Genomic DNA, 19394 nt, shown 5'->3' on the forward strand with positions numbered 1-19394 from the left:
TGACTATATTCAATTTTTACACAACGTGCAAATTGTTACATCTGAGGAGGGGGGTTATTTCCTTCCGTGCTCGGGAAAAACCCACCGTCTCGTCGTAATTTGCATGGAGAATAAAAATCGTTAACAAAAACAACAACCTCAAGGTTACCTTGTTTACAGCGATTGTGACTACGCATTTGAAAAATAAACGGCCTTGGGGAAAGAGTGACGAAGAAAAAAACGTACCAGATTGACACTATTCAACGGAACTTGTCACAACTATGATTGTATTGTTTTAATGTACTTTTTTTCCAGTCTACATGTCACCATCATTGAGCTATAAGGATTATTAGTCACCATTGTCAAGACTGCTGTTCAATTATTTCCTCTCTACTTATTCTTTTAATTCCTCCAATGCCGATAGAACAGCCGGATTTTACACACGTTTCTACCGGTAGCAAGCTAATTGCCCCTCGGACAATTGCCCCCCCCCCCCCCCCCCCCCCCCCGGAAAATTCCCCAGACAACTGCCCCCCCCCCCTCCCCCCCACCCCCCGGTTCCTTTTTGCGCACTCTTCCTGCAAGTCTATGTCTGTGTTTGCGTGCGTAAGTGCGTGCGTGCATATGTGTGTGTCTGTGTCGGTTTGTCTGTGTGTATGTCTGTCAGTTCGTCTATGTCTGTGTGTTTATTTTTGTAAATGTGTCTATACGTTTGTGTATGCGTGTGTGTGTGAGTGTTTGAGCATGTGTATGTGTGTATGTCTGTCTGTGTATTTCGGCATAAATAGATCCCTGCGCCTTGAGTCCGAGTCTGGAGATACGCGCGCGATATAAGACTTCATATAATAATTACTATTTGTTTGAGTGTGTGTGTCTGTGTGTGTGTGTGTGTGTGTGTGTGTGTGAGTGTGTGAGTGTGTGTGTGTGTGTGTGCGTGTGTGCGCGCATTCAAACCAGGAAGATATATTCAATTATAGACTGTAATTACCTATGTATACATCGAAACAACAACAAAACACTTTATAACTAAGTAAACACATACAAAAGAATGGCGGGCAGTTGTCGGGGGGCAGTTGTCCGGGGGGGGGGGGGGTGTGGGGGGGGGGGGGCAATTACCCTAGAACCGTGACTGCCAAGGTAATCACTGTCAACACTAACTCTCATGCACTTGTAAACAATACGAACAAAGACTGGCTGAATAATGTGGCTGTAAAACTTTTTCGGATGTGTCACTTGCTAGCCATACAACCTAGACTCAAACTTTGCAGACGCGCCAACACGTTCCCGCACATGCAGGTGAACCAAAGCCTATGCAACAACTGATAATGTATCAGGGGCGGATTGGGGGGGGGGGGGGGGGGTTGGGGTTCCGGACTCCCCCCCCCCCCCTCGGCTGTAAAAAAAAAAAACCAACATTTTCTGTCTGTGAATTTTGTTGTTGTTTAATCAGTATCATTTTTGTACAGTTTTAACTGCCACTCCTATGCGACATGTCTTCCTTCTAACCATACTATATGATGTCGGGAGGAGATATCAGTAAAGATAAATTGCCATTAATACTAACTTTAAAAGAAATAATGAGTGGCTGCTGACACCAGTTGATCATGTTTATAATCAAGGATAAGCCACAAATTGTTTATAAAATAGATAAAATTCTTCAGCTTCAGATTATAACCCCCCCCCCCCCCCCCCCCCCTCCCTTCTGGCGTAACTGCCCCGCCCCTGTGTATACTCGTAAGTCAGTGACTGCAACCTATTCGACTGAAATGCATGCGACATTCAATGCTGCCAACATCAAAGAACACTAGTCTTTTTTTCAACACATTCTCCTTCTCCCGTTTCATGGCCAGTTATGGTTGACTATTCTGCCATATAAGGGGGTAGCCTACGGTTGGGGGTATAGAAAACGAAAACAAACCCACAAACAAAACTGAAAACCACAAACTTGAATCGCTGCGGGGTTGAATCGTTGATCATTGACATGAAAGCGTCCAGTCTTTTCTCATCAACAGCATTCTATTCTAGAGTTATTATCATGCTTATGATTGTATTTTCACAGTTACCAACTTTGGTAAGTACAGTCGATGTCGAGCGAACATTATAATGAACATTTCTCCAAGAAACGTAATTCAGTGACTGACTTGAAAAGGCGCTAGCATCGGTCGGATTGGAGTAAACAAGATATGCGCCTGCATGGTATGCTGGGGGTGGGGGGGGGGGGGGGGTAACGTTATATTCTACAGACTTTGCTTAGACATTCATTCTTTCTCGTGTGAATAAACTGTGTAGGGCCTACATTAGATTGAAGCGGCACACAAGCAGGCCACGGTTGGTTTTGTGTGTGTGTGTATGTGTGCGCGTGTTCATTATCTCTGTGTGTGTGCGTGTGTGTGTGTGTTTGTGTGTGTTTGTGTGCGCGCGTGCGTGTGTCAGTGTGTGTGTGTGTTATATGCGTTCACAGTGATATGCCGGGGGGTCTGTGTGTGCCTGTGTGTGTTCTACAGACTTTGCTGAGACATACATTCTTTCTCGTGTGAATAAACTGTGTACATTAGAGTGAAGCGGCACACAAGCACGCCACGGTTGGTTTTGTGTGTGTGTGTGTGTGGCGTGTGTAAATGATTAGTATGTGTGTGTGTGTGTGTGTGTGTGTGTGTGTGTGTGTGTGTGTGTGTGTGTGTGTGTGTGTGTGTGTATGTGCGTATCATATGCGTTCATGATATGCCGGGGGAGGGGGGGGGGTGCTTGTGTGTGTTCTTTTAAAATGCTGCTGGCGTGCGGAAACTCCGTAGTATTTAAAAAAATAAAAAAAAAATAAAACACGACCGTTAAGCAAGCAGATCAAATTGTAAGCGAAGAGGAAAGGGTTGGGGAAGGGGAAGGTGGGGTGTGTGTGTGTGTGTGTGAGTCGAAACGACGTGTCAACTGAGTTTTAACACAAAGGAGACAGTGTGTGTCCTCGGTGACCCCCGCTTTACACATCGGTGCACACGCACCCGAAGGTTAGGTGTACTACTCAATCATTTACACCCAGTGAACACTGTATGCACTGAACTCCAGGACGCCACACATCCTGACTTTGGCTGACGTAACTGCAACGTCCGGGAGAAGCGGAGTGACACATTACGGAGGTGTGATCCGCCCAACTTTACTGGTCGGTGCACTTATAACTTCACACAAAACCAACATGAAAAACTTCAAGGACTGACACTACCACAAATGATCAATTCTGCGTCTTAAAATGACCGACTTCGATGACTTCAAATGAATTTTCTTTTTTTAACTTTACAGAATAGATCTAAAGAAAAAGCGCCTTAAATCCCCAATAAGTGCTTACATCAACCAAATAAATGTTACTTAAAATCAGATCCCTGTTTAAACTTATTAAAAGAAACTGATCAACGCAGTAAACTTCTGAGAAGAATTCGAGCGAGGCAAACAGATCAGAACAGCAATGACTTCAGATGATTTCTCACGTCTTATCTTGGAACAGCTATGAAGTAAAAAACGCTTAAACTAGGCCTAATGCCGAATTCAACTGTGAAACAAAATCAGTGCATTGATCTTCTGAGTGAATGACGTAGTAGTAAAAATATTGACTTCAAACGATGTCTCACTTCAGAGATCGGGTCGGAAAGAAGAAAGCCCGCTTTAAACTTCTGACGAATGAAAAAAATCAACAAAATAATGTTGGTTTTCTGAGAGAAAGGCGAGCTAAGAACGATGGACAACACAAAACTGATGTATGAGCGGCTTTAATAATGTCATTCCCTTGTGTGTGTGTGTCTGGGGGTGGGTGGGGTGGGGAGTGTCTTTTCTGGTTTTAATTGTTAACACGAATGAAAAGGGGTGGCTCTCTCTCTCTCTCTCTCTCTCACACACACACTCTCTCTCAGTCTCTCAAACACACTCTCTCTTTCTCTCTCTCGGCGCTAGCAGTAAAAATCGCAAACGTCTCTCTCTCTCTCTCTCTCTCTCTCTCTCTCTCTCTCTCTCTCTCCCTCTGATCGTACTTATTATATAATCACATTAGCACAGACTATATAGCACAGACCATATAGCGCAACCCGCAGGAATACAATTATCCACATACCTGCAAGGACACACACAGCGAGAGGTCAAGGTCTTTTAAAGACAGGGGTCAAAATGAGAGTAAGTGGACATGTAATACCACAGTTGATTTCTTGTCCATTACCTCATGCTTGGCAGTGAATCTGATAGTGGCTATCACATTACAGCCGGTAAAATAATAGGACACAGGTAAACTCCCATGTTCACTCATGTTTTTTGCACGAGTGGGTTCTTACGTGTATGCCCGTTTTTACGCCGCTTTCGGGGGAAGCATGCTGGGTATTTTCCTGTTTCTATAACCCACCGAACTCTGACATGGATTACAGGATCTTTTCCGTGCGCACTTGGTCTTGTCAGGCACTAGCAGGTCTGCACATATTAAGTTGACCTGGAAGATCGGAAAAATCTCCACCCCGGTTAAACTACCAGGAGGCCGCGGCCGGATTTTGAACTCACGACCTTCCGATTAGGAGGCCGATGTCTTATCCGCTAGGTCACTGCGCCCGTCAGGATATTTCATCATTTGTCAAGTTCTTTGTGCCATTACTAAGAAATAAGCACCCTATACATGCACTGGCAAGTTATGAAGAAATATAAAGGGATAACACCAAGGGAAAAAAAGCCCTCAGATCGCTTCCAAATTTAAACCATAAGATTCTACGTTACAGATAATGCTACCAGCCTGAAGGATAGCCTTCACTTTGCGAAAGCAAGGGTGTTTACAAAAAAAAGCGTAGCTAAATGTCAAAGAATAGGCAAAGAAAAAGCACTCTTTTTGACGGCTTCCACTCCGTTACTTCCCTTGTTTGTGTACTTGATGGACGTTACCAGGTGATGTGTCATAGATGGCGCTCCCGTCTTTCTCTGGGTGGCGCTTCTTGACTAGTGACTTTTTGTTTGGGACATCCGAAAGAGGCAGCGCCCTAAAGCATATACGCTCACTTTGATTTAATTAATGAACAACTTGTGTTGCGTTTTCAAGTAAATCGTGCCGTGTGCGTCTAGACTAAGTTACAGTGGATTACCTACATTCTTAACATTCGTCAAGTTTGACAAAAACTCCCCCCAAAGTGTCAGGTCAAAAGTGTAATGCATTTCTTTTCATGGACAGTACATCCCTTTCAGCTAATTTTGACTATTTATTCACCTTGGCAAGCAGAACAGAAACTTAATGCCTTCATTATCTTCTTCAGACAAGCTTCCGTAAAATCTAGAATAATTATACATTCAGTCGTGCTGTTTAACCAACCAATCAACTGAAAAGTCATTCACTACAATGCTGTCTGGTAGTGCGGGTTTCAAGTGCCAAGGGAAGCAACCGTTTCAAAGTAACTTTTTGCACCCAGGAGTAATTGTTTCCCCTGCACCAGATAATTCCCCTTCAAGGCCATAATTCCTCAGAGTTTTGTCTAGTGCAGTGACAAAGTAGGTCACTGTGCACTTTTAGCATAAATGAGGAGCTATGATAAGGTGTAATTAACTATTCAAAACTTAACGGACTCAAGTAATAATTTATGCTACTGTAGGTAGGAATAAGTATGTTACCATGTTTACTCTATCTCTTGCACTTTAATGTGTACAGTTATTATGTCACTGTTAGGAATTTTCTCTGACTCAGAGCAAACCATCTACACACAAAAAAGTCCATGTTTCAAAGGAAGAATTTGATTCTTATCTGCTCTAAAAAAAATTTTTTTTACAAAAATCCACAAAACTGTTCATAGCAGCCAATCTAGGGACTAAAGGAACAGACAGATTTGAACATGTGTCCACACCTTCTTCGCAGCAACCATATTGACTTGAGTGATGCTAAGAAACCAGTAATATGGAATTTGGCTGGGCTGTCATTCTCTTCATTAAGAGATCGTCGTCAGATTAAATTACAATAACATTAACATGCTTCCATTTGAAACTTCTCGGTCTTCATCGTGGATTGACGCCCTCGAAGTTTCACTTTCAAGGCATGTTAATGTGTAAATAGTAATACATGTACAACCTATAGTGGTCATCCCTTTCCATACATTTTACACCATTTACTTATATTAATTGATCTTTTTTATGTTATGAGAGCTGTTAAAACAAACAAATTAACAACAGTTTTATGTCTGGTTTATGTTTCAGATTGCATACAGAAACGTCTTGCACAACAACTAAATGTACAACAACTATTAACTTACAAATACATCTCGTTCACACAGAACAGTGCCTGCAGGTACACAGGAAAGGGGGATAAGGCACTAGCAGGTCTGCACATGTATAAGTTGACCGGGGAGATCGGAAAAATCTCCTTCCTGAACCTACCAAGCCCGGCTGGGATTTGAACCCCGAAGGGAAGGCTGATGACTTAACCACTAGGCCATTGGGCCCATCCATCTCTGCGCCCAGGTCTCCTTTGGTTTGCTTTTAGCAAAGAGACATTCATGTACTTTAGAGTTGATGACATGAAAGGTGATGACATGGTAGTTGCTACATTGAATATCCTCCTTTTTAAAACCTCCAAAATCTGAGAAAAGCAGGGCTCAAGAAAGAAAGGCGAATTATTCTTAAAACGGAGCCAAATCAACAGAGGTAGCGAACAAAAAATCTGAGGAAATATGGTCTTCAAAAGGATGGAAGTCTTAAATTCATGGGTTGGTTGTGGTGGGGAGGGGAGAGGTCTTATGAGAGGGCTGGTTGCACTCTAATGTGTTTGACATTTTTATTTAAAGATAGTACACCTAAGGAGCCATTTTGAAAAGTTTTCTCACATTTGGACGTTAAAAAGTTCAAAGGACATTCGCTGTACTGTAATTTTAGAAACACCTGCAAGGATTTAGTCACAATTATCTGCTTCAAAACTATACCAAACAATTAAATGAATTTTAATCAGGGAGCGGTTTGCTTCGCCCAGCTCTCCTGTGTCAAGAGCCGGATTCCGTTTGTCATCAAATTTTATTTAGTCCTCATATAGATACCCATTCGTCAAAGCAAGTTAATTAAGACTGTTGGATTGAGGAAGTCAAACCTACAGTCCATCAAACGCATGCATATTCCGTGCAATACAGGGCTAAAACGATTTGCATAACATAAACAAATTGTAAAAACGTTGGGAGCAATTATCACGGTCTGAAATGACTACCAAACACAGCATTCAGATTTGAAAAATAGAGCCCTGAAACACTAATTCTTCTTCTTCGTATGTGTTGTCATCTATTCAACACCCAAAATGAATTCTGTAGCTCTCAGCTCCATTTCAAATCAGTATCTTGTGGAATAGCGCATGAAATACTCAGAGCTAGAGGCGAAAAGTAGGACGATAATTATGACTGACACAATAAGGCGTCACAATGGGATTTACAGTCTGGGATTCCCACTCAAAACACAGCCATTTTCAATTTGAGTAAATCAGTGCTCAAACGTTTGTTTTAAGGTATTGACGAGGTGTGTGGTCACATAATTACAACCCCCAACCATTACTGTATAGCTCATGGGGCGATTTGAGACAGTTTTCTTGTCAGATATTATCACTTTAACTAATTTGGTGAGACAGGGACAGGGATATTGCTCGCTCAGCTGGATTTTTGTTGTTAATTCTTTTATTTTTGTTTTGTGGGGGGGTCTACTGAATTAGCCATTCAAGTATTGCCAATTCTTCCAAGTTTAAGACAGTCCTAGACATCACACAACCCCCAAGATGAAAATCATTCTGCAGATCAGCTGAGGTGATGACAAAGTTTACAGGGATTCAACTGAAGATTCAGCATTTTGTGGACTGCCAACAACAAACCCCACCACTGCAAGTGCAAAACAAGCTTTGACAAACACAATTAAGTTCTCTTAATTTAACTCCATAACACTTCTATGACTGTTGCATTTTCGTGTTGCACACAGACCTGCCTACCCCCAAAATTACAAGGTGTAATGAGCCAAGCCAAAAAGAGTAATCTGGTAGAAGAAAGTGTAATCAAGATTCCATTCGGCAATCATATCGCACATTGTCACTAAGTCTTCTGCTCGGACAATTTCTCCCTCCAGTTTTGTTACTGTATCACTCAACTTCCTGATAAAGAAACAGGTAATTTGAACATCTTTTGGTTTCTATGAGCTCTCTTTACTGCATCATTGTGATAATTTGTCCCGATGTGCTATGCACAGTCATATTTTCCAATGTGTGCACACGAAAAGTCACTGTGGCAAAGGGAACACAAGACGTGCTTTGGTCCTTTTGATTAAGGTTCTAGGCATGGCCACGATTTCATTTAGCTGCCTTTGTATTTCTGTTGAATGGCTGTCTTCTTTCTCACAGCAATCCTTTTACCACCACTGTGACTAGCTTCCTCGTCAGGCTCGTCTGTCTCATGGGGACTCAGATTTTCCATGCTTCGCTAATTCATTGTAATGCGAACGGCAGCGTCTATCTTGTATGTGGTTGAACAGACCAGAAATGACCGGATATTGCCCAAACGATCTCGCGCAGGCGCAAACGCAAGCTCTGCGAGAGCAACAATACTGATCGGATTTACATCGAGATGAGATGCGAAAAATCGTACTTTTGGATTCTTAAAAATCGTACTTCCATTGTGGAAAGCGTGGTGGCGTAGTTTGGGTTAACATTCGTAGTAAATTACGCCCAAATCATAAGGGTAGGCAGGTCTGACTCTGTGCACATGCATATAAACACTAGTCATATTCATATTCAGCATTTTGTGGACTGCCAAAAACAAACACCACCACTGCAAGTGCAAAACAAGCTTTGACAAACACAATTAAGTTCTCTTAATTTAACTCCATAACACTTTTATAGCTGTTGCATTTTTGCGTTGCACATGCATAAACACTATAGTATATTATAATCATAGTCATATTCAGGGATTCAACAGAAGATATTCAGCATTTTGTGGACTGCCAAAAACAAACACCACCACTGCAAGTGCAAGACAAGCTTTGACAAACACAAGTTCTCTTAATTTAACTCTATTAGTCTATAACACTATGACTGTTGCATTTTCATGTTGCACATGCATAAACACTTTCCTAGTCATACTACGAAGATACTTTAGATTAGGTCATTGCATACATGTATATATATATATAGTTATCAGATCTAATATCTTTCATTATCAAGGATAAATTAAGTGTATTCAGGTGATTATTGAAAAAAAGTATATAGATGCTGTGTCTGCACTGTCGATATAAGATTAAGGCGAAGAAGAGAGCGAATGAATGCTGCTAAATGGCAAAATGGCAAGGCATCACGAATTTACTCAAGAAAAGCATCTGTGTGTGTGTGTTTGGGGGGGGGGGGGGGGGCGGGGCTTTGTAGGCAAAGCTGGGAGGTGACACATATATGTTTATATATATATATATAAATAATAAAACGTTTCTGTTCTGACTCACTGACTGTATCATACGCTCAGTAATTGCAACTTTAAAAGTTTAATTCTCCTTCCCGTACTAAGATGAGTACTACCCTTCGACAGATTTAACATGACGTGTTATTTCTTCAGCGGTCATTGACCGTCAAATCTGGCCGATACTTCCGCGGGCCACGTTCGGGGTCGGGAGTGCTGTGAACAGCTGATCGCGCCGAATAACACACTTAGTAGCACACAACACACTCTCTCGCCCTGTGGCAGCCATGATGTCTTCTTACGCGGAAAATAATGCTGCAGTTAACAGGCTCTCGTTCCTCTTTGCTGCCCTTTGATAACCCATGTGTACCCGGGTAGATTAGTGGATGGACATTCATTATTCAAAACACATCCAGTGTTTCTCTTGTCCCAACTAGCACAACTCGCCAGTTCGATTTAGTGCGCGTGCACCGACAAGGGCGAGCGACCCAGATAGGAAATCTTTCTAGCAAGCGCTGTACGAAATGTCGCCGAAAAGACGATGAACACTCGCTCACCACAACATTGATTTACTCACCGTCAGCCGATGAATCTTCGCTCATAGTGACGAAGATTTTACTGCGATCTTTGGACCCGACGATCAAAGTCCGTAGTCTAAACTACAAAGGTCAAACTTCACTTCTCAATCTGATAAATCGGACTTCGAGCTGTGCTGTGCGGTGGTGGGTTGGGTCGACCTCAGTCACATGCACGGTCACATGACTAAAACAGCGGCCTTGACCTCTATTTGTTTATGTTTTTGGATAAACTCGGCCTTGTGCGGGTTGGAAAGCACCTGTGCAGAAGGCAAACAGTTTACCCCAGGTTATAAACCTTTACTTTCCGAAAGCAACTCTTCGCGAAGATGCGAGAGGATAGAATGTTGTAAACGTCCCCCAAATTAAATCACATTCCCCACATATGTTCTTTACAGGTAACCGAGATTCTGTGTTGGTCTAATTTTGTCCAAATTGGCCAGTTAGTCTTACAAATTCTTGAACGGTTTTAAACATATTAATGTTTTCAAGCTGACTTACATTCATTTCCCCCTCTAATAATAAAACAGTTGTAATTAAGTAGAAGTGCAACGCCAAGCTGCAAGGCATTGCATACCCCAGCGAAAGACAAACCTCCCTCTCTCTCTCTCTCTCTCTCTCTCTCTCTCTCTCTCTCTCTCTCTCTCTCCGTCTCTCTCTCAAACACACATTTGGTTTGTGATATAGACACATTTCAAATTAATGTTGGTTTCTTTTGGGACTGTATATATTTTGTAAATAAAAAAACCCACTATAACAATAGAATCAGGTACCTTTTTCTATTAACAAAAACAAACAACCGGGGTGGGCGTTTGCCAGGTAGTGACCCCTCAGCACAACTTTTGGTCAAAAGTGGGGGATGGGCGTTTGCTAGATACTGGGCGTTTGCTAGGGATTTTTCGGGTACATGGTTAAATTTCCTTGTAATATAACCCTTTTTGCCCGATGCTGGGTGTATTTGGGGTAACACGTCACTTTAGCGCCAGCACTACAGCGCCATACCTTTCAGCGCCACCATTTCAGCGCGGCGTCTTCAAGTCAGCACCGTATTTTTTAGCGCCGTACATTTCAGCACGGGGGGATGTCAGCGCCATACATTTTAGCGCCGGGAGACTTCAGCGCCGTACATTTCAGCGCCGTGAGTTACAGATCAAGTCTGAATGGTATGATGCACGTGGGCAACCAATCTTCGACTATTTTGAGGACACGTATATTGGCAGACCTCGCCGTCGTGGTCCTCGTCATCCGCCGACGTTCTCCGCCATTGACAGATGTGGAACGTGCACGACCGCGTTCTCACTGATACTGCCGAGTCCAACAACAGCTGTGAAGGGTGGCATCACGCCTTTGAGAACGTGGTCGGGGCGTGCTACCCCAATCTTTGGAGGCTGATAGAGGCCCTCAAGAAAGAACAGGCACTTGTCCAGGCGGACGTCACACGTCTACTGGGAGGCCAGGCTCCAGCGCCCAAAAGGCGCAAGTACAAAGACTTACAGAAACGGATAAAGACGATCGTTAGACAATACAATGACGGAGGTCGGGGGCTGCTTGAAACAATGTAAGGACTCGCCTCAGTTTGCTTTCATGTTCTAGTGTTGACGTCTTCAGAGACAAGCTATTCAGTACGTCAGGAGACGCGGTGTGATCTTGAACTGGCGCCTCCAGCTATTCATTATGGGCACATTGCAGTCTAATTCATTTAATGACATTTTACTGATTTTAGTGATTTGAATGGACATTTTAATTCATACGCTTTATTGAGAAATAAAGGTAAAGAATAGATTTTTGTGGGATAAACTCAATCAAGCCTATTAGTCACTCAGTTTTGCAGTTTCGCAGACACTTTTACACACACACACACACACACACAAACAAACACACACACACACACACACACACACTCACACTCTCTCTCTCTCTCTCTTTCTCTCTCTCTCTGAGTCTCTCTCTCTCTCTCTCTCTCTCTCTCTCTCTCTCTCTCTCTCTCTCTCTCTCTCTGTCTTTCTCTAGCGCTATAATGTACAGCGCTACAATGTACGGCGCTAAAATTTCGCCACGCTGAAAGGTACGGTGCTAAAAAGTCCCAACGCTGAAGTGTACGGCGCTGAAGTATCCTCGCGCTGAAGTGTATGGCGCTGAATTTCTGGTGCTGAAGTGCTGGCGCTGAAGTGACATGGAACCGTATTTGGAGCACTCGGTACTGCAGTTTCTCCTCGAAGTGTTCAATTTGAATGTGATTGACTATCAATGTGAAGGTCTCAAAACTGTAGTCACAGTACCAGCACTTAAATTCATTCCAATCCATTATCAGTTCATAATATTTCACTTGAATCCAAACAACAGAAAAAACAGCTTTTCTTTTTACAAACAGAGAAATGTCACAATATTGCATTGCTTACAGTTATCTGATGGGAAAAAACGCAATTTTCCATTCCCATTTTCTTTTGGGGGACGACCAAAATTAAATGAAAGGTATGTGAATGCGTATGTACGTTTTGTTTGCATATATACATGTTTGCTCTGTCTCCACGAGTAACCACAGACAGGTGTAAAGTCCCTTGACATGCCAGTGTATTAATTACTAGTGGGAATGTACATCCGACATAATCACTGAATCCCTTCACAGGCTTAACAAGCACTGGAATGCTTTCAATGTTAACAAACATAAACAACGGATGCATAGTCAAGTATCATAATAACTACCTGTGCAAATATATTTGTTTGTTTGTTTGCTTAACGCCCAGCCGACCACGAAGGGCCATATCAGGGCGGTGCTGCTTTGACATTTAACGTGCGCCACACACAAGACAGAAGTCGCAGCACTGTGACAGGCTTCATGTCTCACCCAGTCACATTATTCTGACACCGGATCAACCAGTCCTAGCACTAACCCCATAATGCCAGACGCCAGGCGGAGCAGCCACTAGATTGCCAATTTTAAAGTCTTAGGTATGGGGGGTTCGAACCCACGACCTCCCGATCACGGGGCGGACGCCTTACTACTAGGCCAACCGTGCCGGTGTGTGCAAATATATGAAATAAGAAAATATTGTTCAGAGTTAAAATCAATATCATGTCATTTTAATGTTTTTGTGTAGAAATAATGCCTGTCAACACCGTTGTATCCCATGCACAGACTCTGCTTCGCACCGTTGTTTGGTACATATCCGCACCGTTGTCATCGAACTGCAGTATCAGTTCTTTCAAATTATTTTAAAACAACTTAGACGCAACTTAGGGTCAGAACACTTAACGACCTGTATAAGTAGACATTAAAGTGCGATTTAAAACATACTCTTTTGTTCCACAAAGAATCAGTACGGAGAAACGACTATCAAAACGGAAAAAATCGGGACAGAAAGACAAACAAGTCGCGTAAGGCGAAATTACTACATTTAGTCAAGCTGTCGAACCATCACGGGATGAAACTCAGTGAACGCACTGTATTTTTTCACCAAGACACTAGTACAGCTTCGTCAATCCCCGCGTGAAGGAAATCGCTCACCTCCCACGTGCAAAACGTAGTGATATTGACACGCCAGATTAGCGCGGTAGCGTATTGTGCTAAGCAGTAAAGCGCGCTTTTCTGTATTCTTGTTAACTTTCTGAGCTTGTTTTGAATCCAACCTATCATATCTATGTTTTTGGAATCAGGAAATGATAAAGAATAAGATGAAATCATTTTTGGATCGATTTCTTAAATTTTAATCGTAAGATTAATTAATCTATTTTCGTTAATTGTGATCACATTTTAAGAGTAAACATGACATATGTATATATTTTTAGATTCAGAATGTGATGCAGAATACGATGCAATCAATTTTAAATCTGTTTGCGGAAAATCGATTTTAATGACAAATTTAATGAGCAAACTCATTAATTAATTTTTAAGCCTTCAAGCTGAAATGCAATACCAAAGTCCGGGCTTTGTCGAAGATTACTTGATCAAAATTTCAACCAATTTGGTTGAAAAATGAGAGCGTGACAGTGCCACCTCAACTTTCACGAAAAGCCGGATATGACGTCATCAAAGACATTTATCAAAAAAACGAAAAAAAACGTCTGGAGATACCATACTCAGGATCTCTCATGTCACGTTTCATGAAGATCGGTCCAGTAGTTTTCTCTGAATCGCTCTACACACACACACACACACATACACCACACCCTCGTCTCGATTCCCCCCCTCTATTAAAACATTTAGTCAAAACTTGACTAAATGTAAAAACGGCGTTTGACTAGTTGTATGTTAGATAATCTGCATGAAACAACCTAACCATTATCTGCTTGCGCATAGCCTACGATGACATCATTATTTTTAACAAAATTCAATGACCTTGACCTTCACACAAAGTCATAATAAAAGTATAAACAACTTGAAGAGTGAAAACGCAAGACCACTAAATTTCGCGCAGGTCATTTTTCATCTTTCGTGACATAATTGTTTGCACATTTTAGAGATAACAGCAGGCACACACACACACACACACACACTGACACATCCACATACACTCAAACACACACACCCTTATTTTGCGTTAAAAGTGATTGACATTTTGGTAAATCAATCTTCGACGAAGCTCGGTCAATGGTATTGCATTACAGCGTGGATGCTTAATAATTAAATAATGAGTTTGGTCTTTAAACCTAAACATTTTGATCAAAAGTAAACTTTTAGCAATCGTCATAGTGTTCTTTTTACATTTAGTCAAGTTTTGACTCAATGTTTTAACATAGAGGGGGAATCGAGACGAGGGTCGTGGTGTATGTGTGTGTGTGTGTGTGTGTGTGTGTGTGTGTGTGTGTGTGTGTGTGTGTGTGTGTGTGTGTGTGTCTGTGTGTCTGTGTGTCTGTGTGTCTGTGCGCGTGTGTGTGTAGAGCGATTCAGAGTAAACTACTGGACCGATCTTTATGAAATTTTACATGAGAGTTCCTGGGTATGATATCCCCAGACAATATTTTTCATTTTTTCGATAAATTTGTTTTATGACGTCATATCCGGCTTTTTGTAAAGGTTGAGGCGGCACTGTCACACCTTATTTTTCAATCAAATTGATTGAAAATTTGGCCAAGCAATCTTCAACGAAGGCCGGACTTCGGTATTGCATTTCAGCATGGAGGCTTAAAAATTAAATAATGACTTTGGTCATTAAAAATCTGAAAATTGTAATTAAAATTATTTTGTTATAAAACGATCCAAAATTACTTTTATTTTATTCTTCATCGTGTTCTGATGCCAAAAACATATAGATATGTTATATTCGGATTAAAAACCAGATCTGAAAATTAAAAATATAAAAATTATGATTAAAATTAAATTTTCGAAATCGTTTTAAAAACAATTTCATCTTATTCCTCGTCGGTTCCTGATTCCAAAAACATATAGATATGATATGTTTGGATTAAAAACACGCTCAGAAAGTTAAAACGAAGAGAGGTACAGTAAAGCGTGCTATGCAGCACAGCGCAACCGCTACCGCGCTAAACAGGGTCGTCACTTTCACTGCCTTTTGCACTAGCGGCGGACTACGGTCATTGTGAAAAAATGCAGTGAGTTCAGTTTCATTCTGTGAGTTCCACAGCTTGACTAAATGTAGTAATTTCGCCTTACGCGACTTGTTTACATTTAGTCAAGTTTTGACTAAATGTTTTAACATAGAGGGGGAATCATGGTGTGTGTGTGTGTGTGTGTGTGTGTGTGTGTGTGTGTGTGTGTGTGTGTGTGTGTGTGTGTGTGTGTGTGTGTGTGTGTGTGTGTGTGTGTGTGTGTGTGTCTGTGCGTGTGTGTGTGTAGAGCGATTCAGAGTAAACTACTGGACCGATCTTTATGAAATTTGACATGAAAGTTCCTGGGTATGATATCCCTAGACATTTTTTTTCATTTTTTCAATAAATATCTTTGATGACGTCATATCCGGCTTTTTGTAAAAGTTGAGGCGGCACTGTCACACCCTAATTTTTGTAATCAAATTGATTGCAATTTTTGAAAAGCAATCTTCGACAAAGGCCGGACTTCGGTATTGCATTTCAGCTTGGTGACTTAAAAATTAATTGATGACTTTGGTCATTAAAAATCTGAAAATTGTAATTAAAATTATTTTTTTATAAAACGATCCAAAACTGCGTTTATCTTATTTTTCATTATTTTCTGATTCCAAAAACATATAAATATGTTATATTCGGATTAAAAACAAGCTCTGAAAATTAAAAATATAAAAATTGTGATTAAAATTAAATGTCCAAAATCGATTTAAAAACAATTGCATATTATTCCTTGTCTGTTCCTGATTCCAAAAACATATAGATATGATATGTTTGGATTAAAAACACGTTCAGAAAGTTAAAAAGAATAGAGATATAGAAAAGCGTGCTATCCTCCTCAGCGCAACCGCTACCGCGCTTTTCTGGATTGTTAATTTCACTGCTTTTGCCACGAGCGGTGGACAGACGATGCTACGAGTGTACGGTCTTGCAGAAAAGCAATGCGTTCAGCTTCATTCTGTGAGTTCGACTGAGCTTGACTAAATGTTGTATTTTCGCCTTACGCGACTTGTTTACATTTAGTCAAGTTTTGACTAAATGTTTTAACATAGAGGGGGGAATCGAGACGAGGGTCGTGGTGTATGTGTGTGTGTCTGTGTGTGTGTGTGTGTGTGTGTGTGTGTGTGTGTGTGTGTGTGTGTGTGTGTGTGTGTGTGTGTGTGTGTAGAGCGATTCAGAGTAAACTACTGGACCGATCTTAATGAAAATTTTCATGAGAGTTCCTGGGTATAATATCCCCTGACAGTTTTTTCAGTTTTTCGATAAATGTCTTGATGACGTCATATCCGGCATTTTGTAAAAGTTGAGGCGGCACTGTCACACCCTCATTTTTCAATCAAATTGATTGAAATTTTGCCCAAGCAATCTTCGACGAAGGCCGGACTTTGGTATTGCATTTCAGCTTGGAGGCTTAAAATGTAATTGATGACTTTGGTCATAAAAAATCTGAAAATTGTAATTAAAATTATTTTTTTATAAAACGATCCAAAATTACGTTTATCGTATTCGTCATCATTTTCTGATTCCAAAAACATATAAATATGTTATATTCGGATTAAAAACAAGCTCTGAATATTAAAACTATAAAAATTATGATTAAAATTAAAATTCCGAAATCGATTTAAAAACCATTTCATCTTATTCGTTGTCCGTTCCTGATTCCAAAAACATATAGATATGATATGTTTGGATTAAAAACACGTTCAGAGAGTTAAAAAGAATAGAGATATAGAAAAGCGTGCTATCCCCCTCAGCGCAACCGCTACCGCGCTTTTCTGGATTGTTAATTTCACTGCTTTTGCCACGAGCGGTGGACAGACGATGCTACGAGTGTACGGTCTTGCGGAAAAAATGCAATGCGTTCAGTTTCATTCTGTGAGTTTGACTGAGCTTGACTAAATGTTGTATTTTCGCCTTACGTGACTTGTTTATTTCTTGATTTCAAAAACATACATATATGTTAAGTTTGGATAAAAACAACAACATCAGAATGTTAAAAAAATACAAAAAGCGCAATTTCTCATTAAGCGCTGTACGCTACAGCGCTATACTGGCTTGTCATTTCAATCAAATGCGGGCCAATACGTTTTGCACGAGAATGTCATCGCTTTCAGTCTAGCTTGCAAATTATCTTCTTTTTTTTCGTGAAATGCAATGCGTTCAGTTTCATTCTGTGAATTTACCAGATTGACTGAATGTATTATTATGTTCGCTTAAACACACACACACACACACACACACACACACACACACACGCACACACAGACACACACACACGCACACACACACTGACACACAGACACACACACACACACACACACACACACACACACACCTTAATTGTGTTTTTTCCAAATTGAAAAAAATGGTTTCCTCTCAACAGCACGCGTCTTACGTCATGCTTTAAAAGCATGTCGTATCGGACACGTTCAGTCATGTCATGCACGGTCTGTTGCTAGCGCTATTCCTTAATGAATATTCATAGCTATTAAAGTCTCAACCCTCGTCGTGAAAACAGAAGACTTACTATCTGATATTTTCCCGGGCGTAAGTTCATCACACTACTTGCAAACATACCAAAATACAATATCCTGTGCAGAGTGGGAATCTATGGATGAATTCATTTAGCAAATGTTTTTTTTTAGTTTTTTTTTATCGAGAACCCATGGGTCCATGCGAGCTGTGTATCCCGCAAAATGGGCTGGTTATTTTTGTCCTTCTCATTTGCTTTCTGCAGTTGTGTTGTCTTTCCAAATTGTATTTGGTCGGCAAGAATAAAAAGTTTGAAAAAGTGCTTTTCTTTAGTTCATCCTTTCAACAGCTCGCGCCACAGTCATGCTTTAAAAGATTGTCATGTCGGACATATTCAGCCTAGTCACGCGCGGTGTGTTGATATTCTGTTAAATCTTCGTCTATTTCTAAATATTCATAAGCTACTAAAGGCACAGCTCTTGTCGTGAAAACATTTGCTACCTGTTTAGTATACCTGGGCTGAAGGTCATCCCTCCACTTTCACACATACCGAAATCCAACATCATGACTGATTCATGTGCAGCGTGGGAATCTATGGATGAATTAATTTGGCAGGTGTTTTTTTTCTCAAGATCCCATGCCAGGAGGCCATACCAGACCGATTAAGCATCGATTGTTTTTACATTTAGTCAAGTTATGACTAAATGTGTTAACATCGAGGGGGGAATCGAGACGAGGGTCGTGGTGTATGTGTGTGTGTCTGTGTGTGTAGGTGGTTTTACCGACAAATGGGGACGATTGTCACTGGAGAGCAGTCAAATGGGGACGCTTCCGACAAACGGGGACGTCCCCATTTGTCGGCCCGTGCGACCCCATTTGACTGGATTTGAGCAGATTGAGCGACCCCATTTGACTGCTTCCTAGCATCCCTGTGGACAAACGGACTGGATTTTCACACAGATTCATACACATATTTTAGCTCTGCACTTTGTGGTCTGCTCAACTAAACCATGTGATTTTTATCATGTGACTTCAAATGACTTTACAGTAACTGCTTTCATCAGAATTCAGTTTCTATTCAAATGCAGTCAAACTAAAACATTTATTTGAATTTAAAAAAACAAAAGTTATTGCATTTAATATATTTTATTCAGAGTATTTTGAAAGAGTTCTGATTATTTGATCACGGTTTTTTTTGTATTAAAACAAAAACAAACACAGAAACATATACATTCCTGTAAAAAAAAAAAATGATTACAATTATTTTGTTATGAGATTTATTTTAGGTTAATTCGAAGTGTTGTGTCTTTGTCATTTGTTGGTTTGTGCAGTGCAGTTGTTTTGTCAGTTATTCTTCTCTTCATTTGTTCTATCGTCTTTCTTCTTCTTTTTTGTGTGTGCATTTTTGTGTTTTTGTGCCTGAAGA

At 40.8% G+C, this 19394-nt stretch overlaps 1 protein-coding gene across 1 annotated transcript in view; it reads right to left on the reverse strand.

Moving 5' to 3' along the window:
* The window catches only part of LOC138969593 (hepatocyte nuclear factor 4-gamma-like), a 241212-nt gene extending 231094 nt beyond the window's left edge, over positions 1 to 10118 (reverse strand). The window contains exon 1 of the mRNA XM_070342464.1: positions 9958 to 10118. Within this exon, the coding sequence (XP_070198565.1) occupies positions 9958 to 9982 (25 nt within the window). The 5' untranslated portion in view covers positions 9983 to 10118. The remainder of the gene's footprint in view (positions 1 to 9957) is intronic.
* Between the last annotated feature and the right edge of the window lie 9276 nt (positions 10119 to 19394).

The sequence above is a fragment of the Littorina saxatilis genome, linkage group LG1, assembly GCF_037325665.1.
Source record: "Littorina saxatilis isolate snail1 linkage group LG1, US_GU_Lsax_2.0, whole genome shotgun sequence".
In the NCBI taxonomy this organism is placed as follows: domain Eukaryota; kingdom Metazoa; phylum Mollusca; class Gastropoda; order Littorinimorpha; family Littorinidae; genus Littorina; species Littorina saxatilis.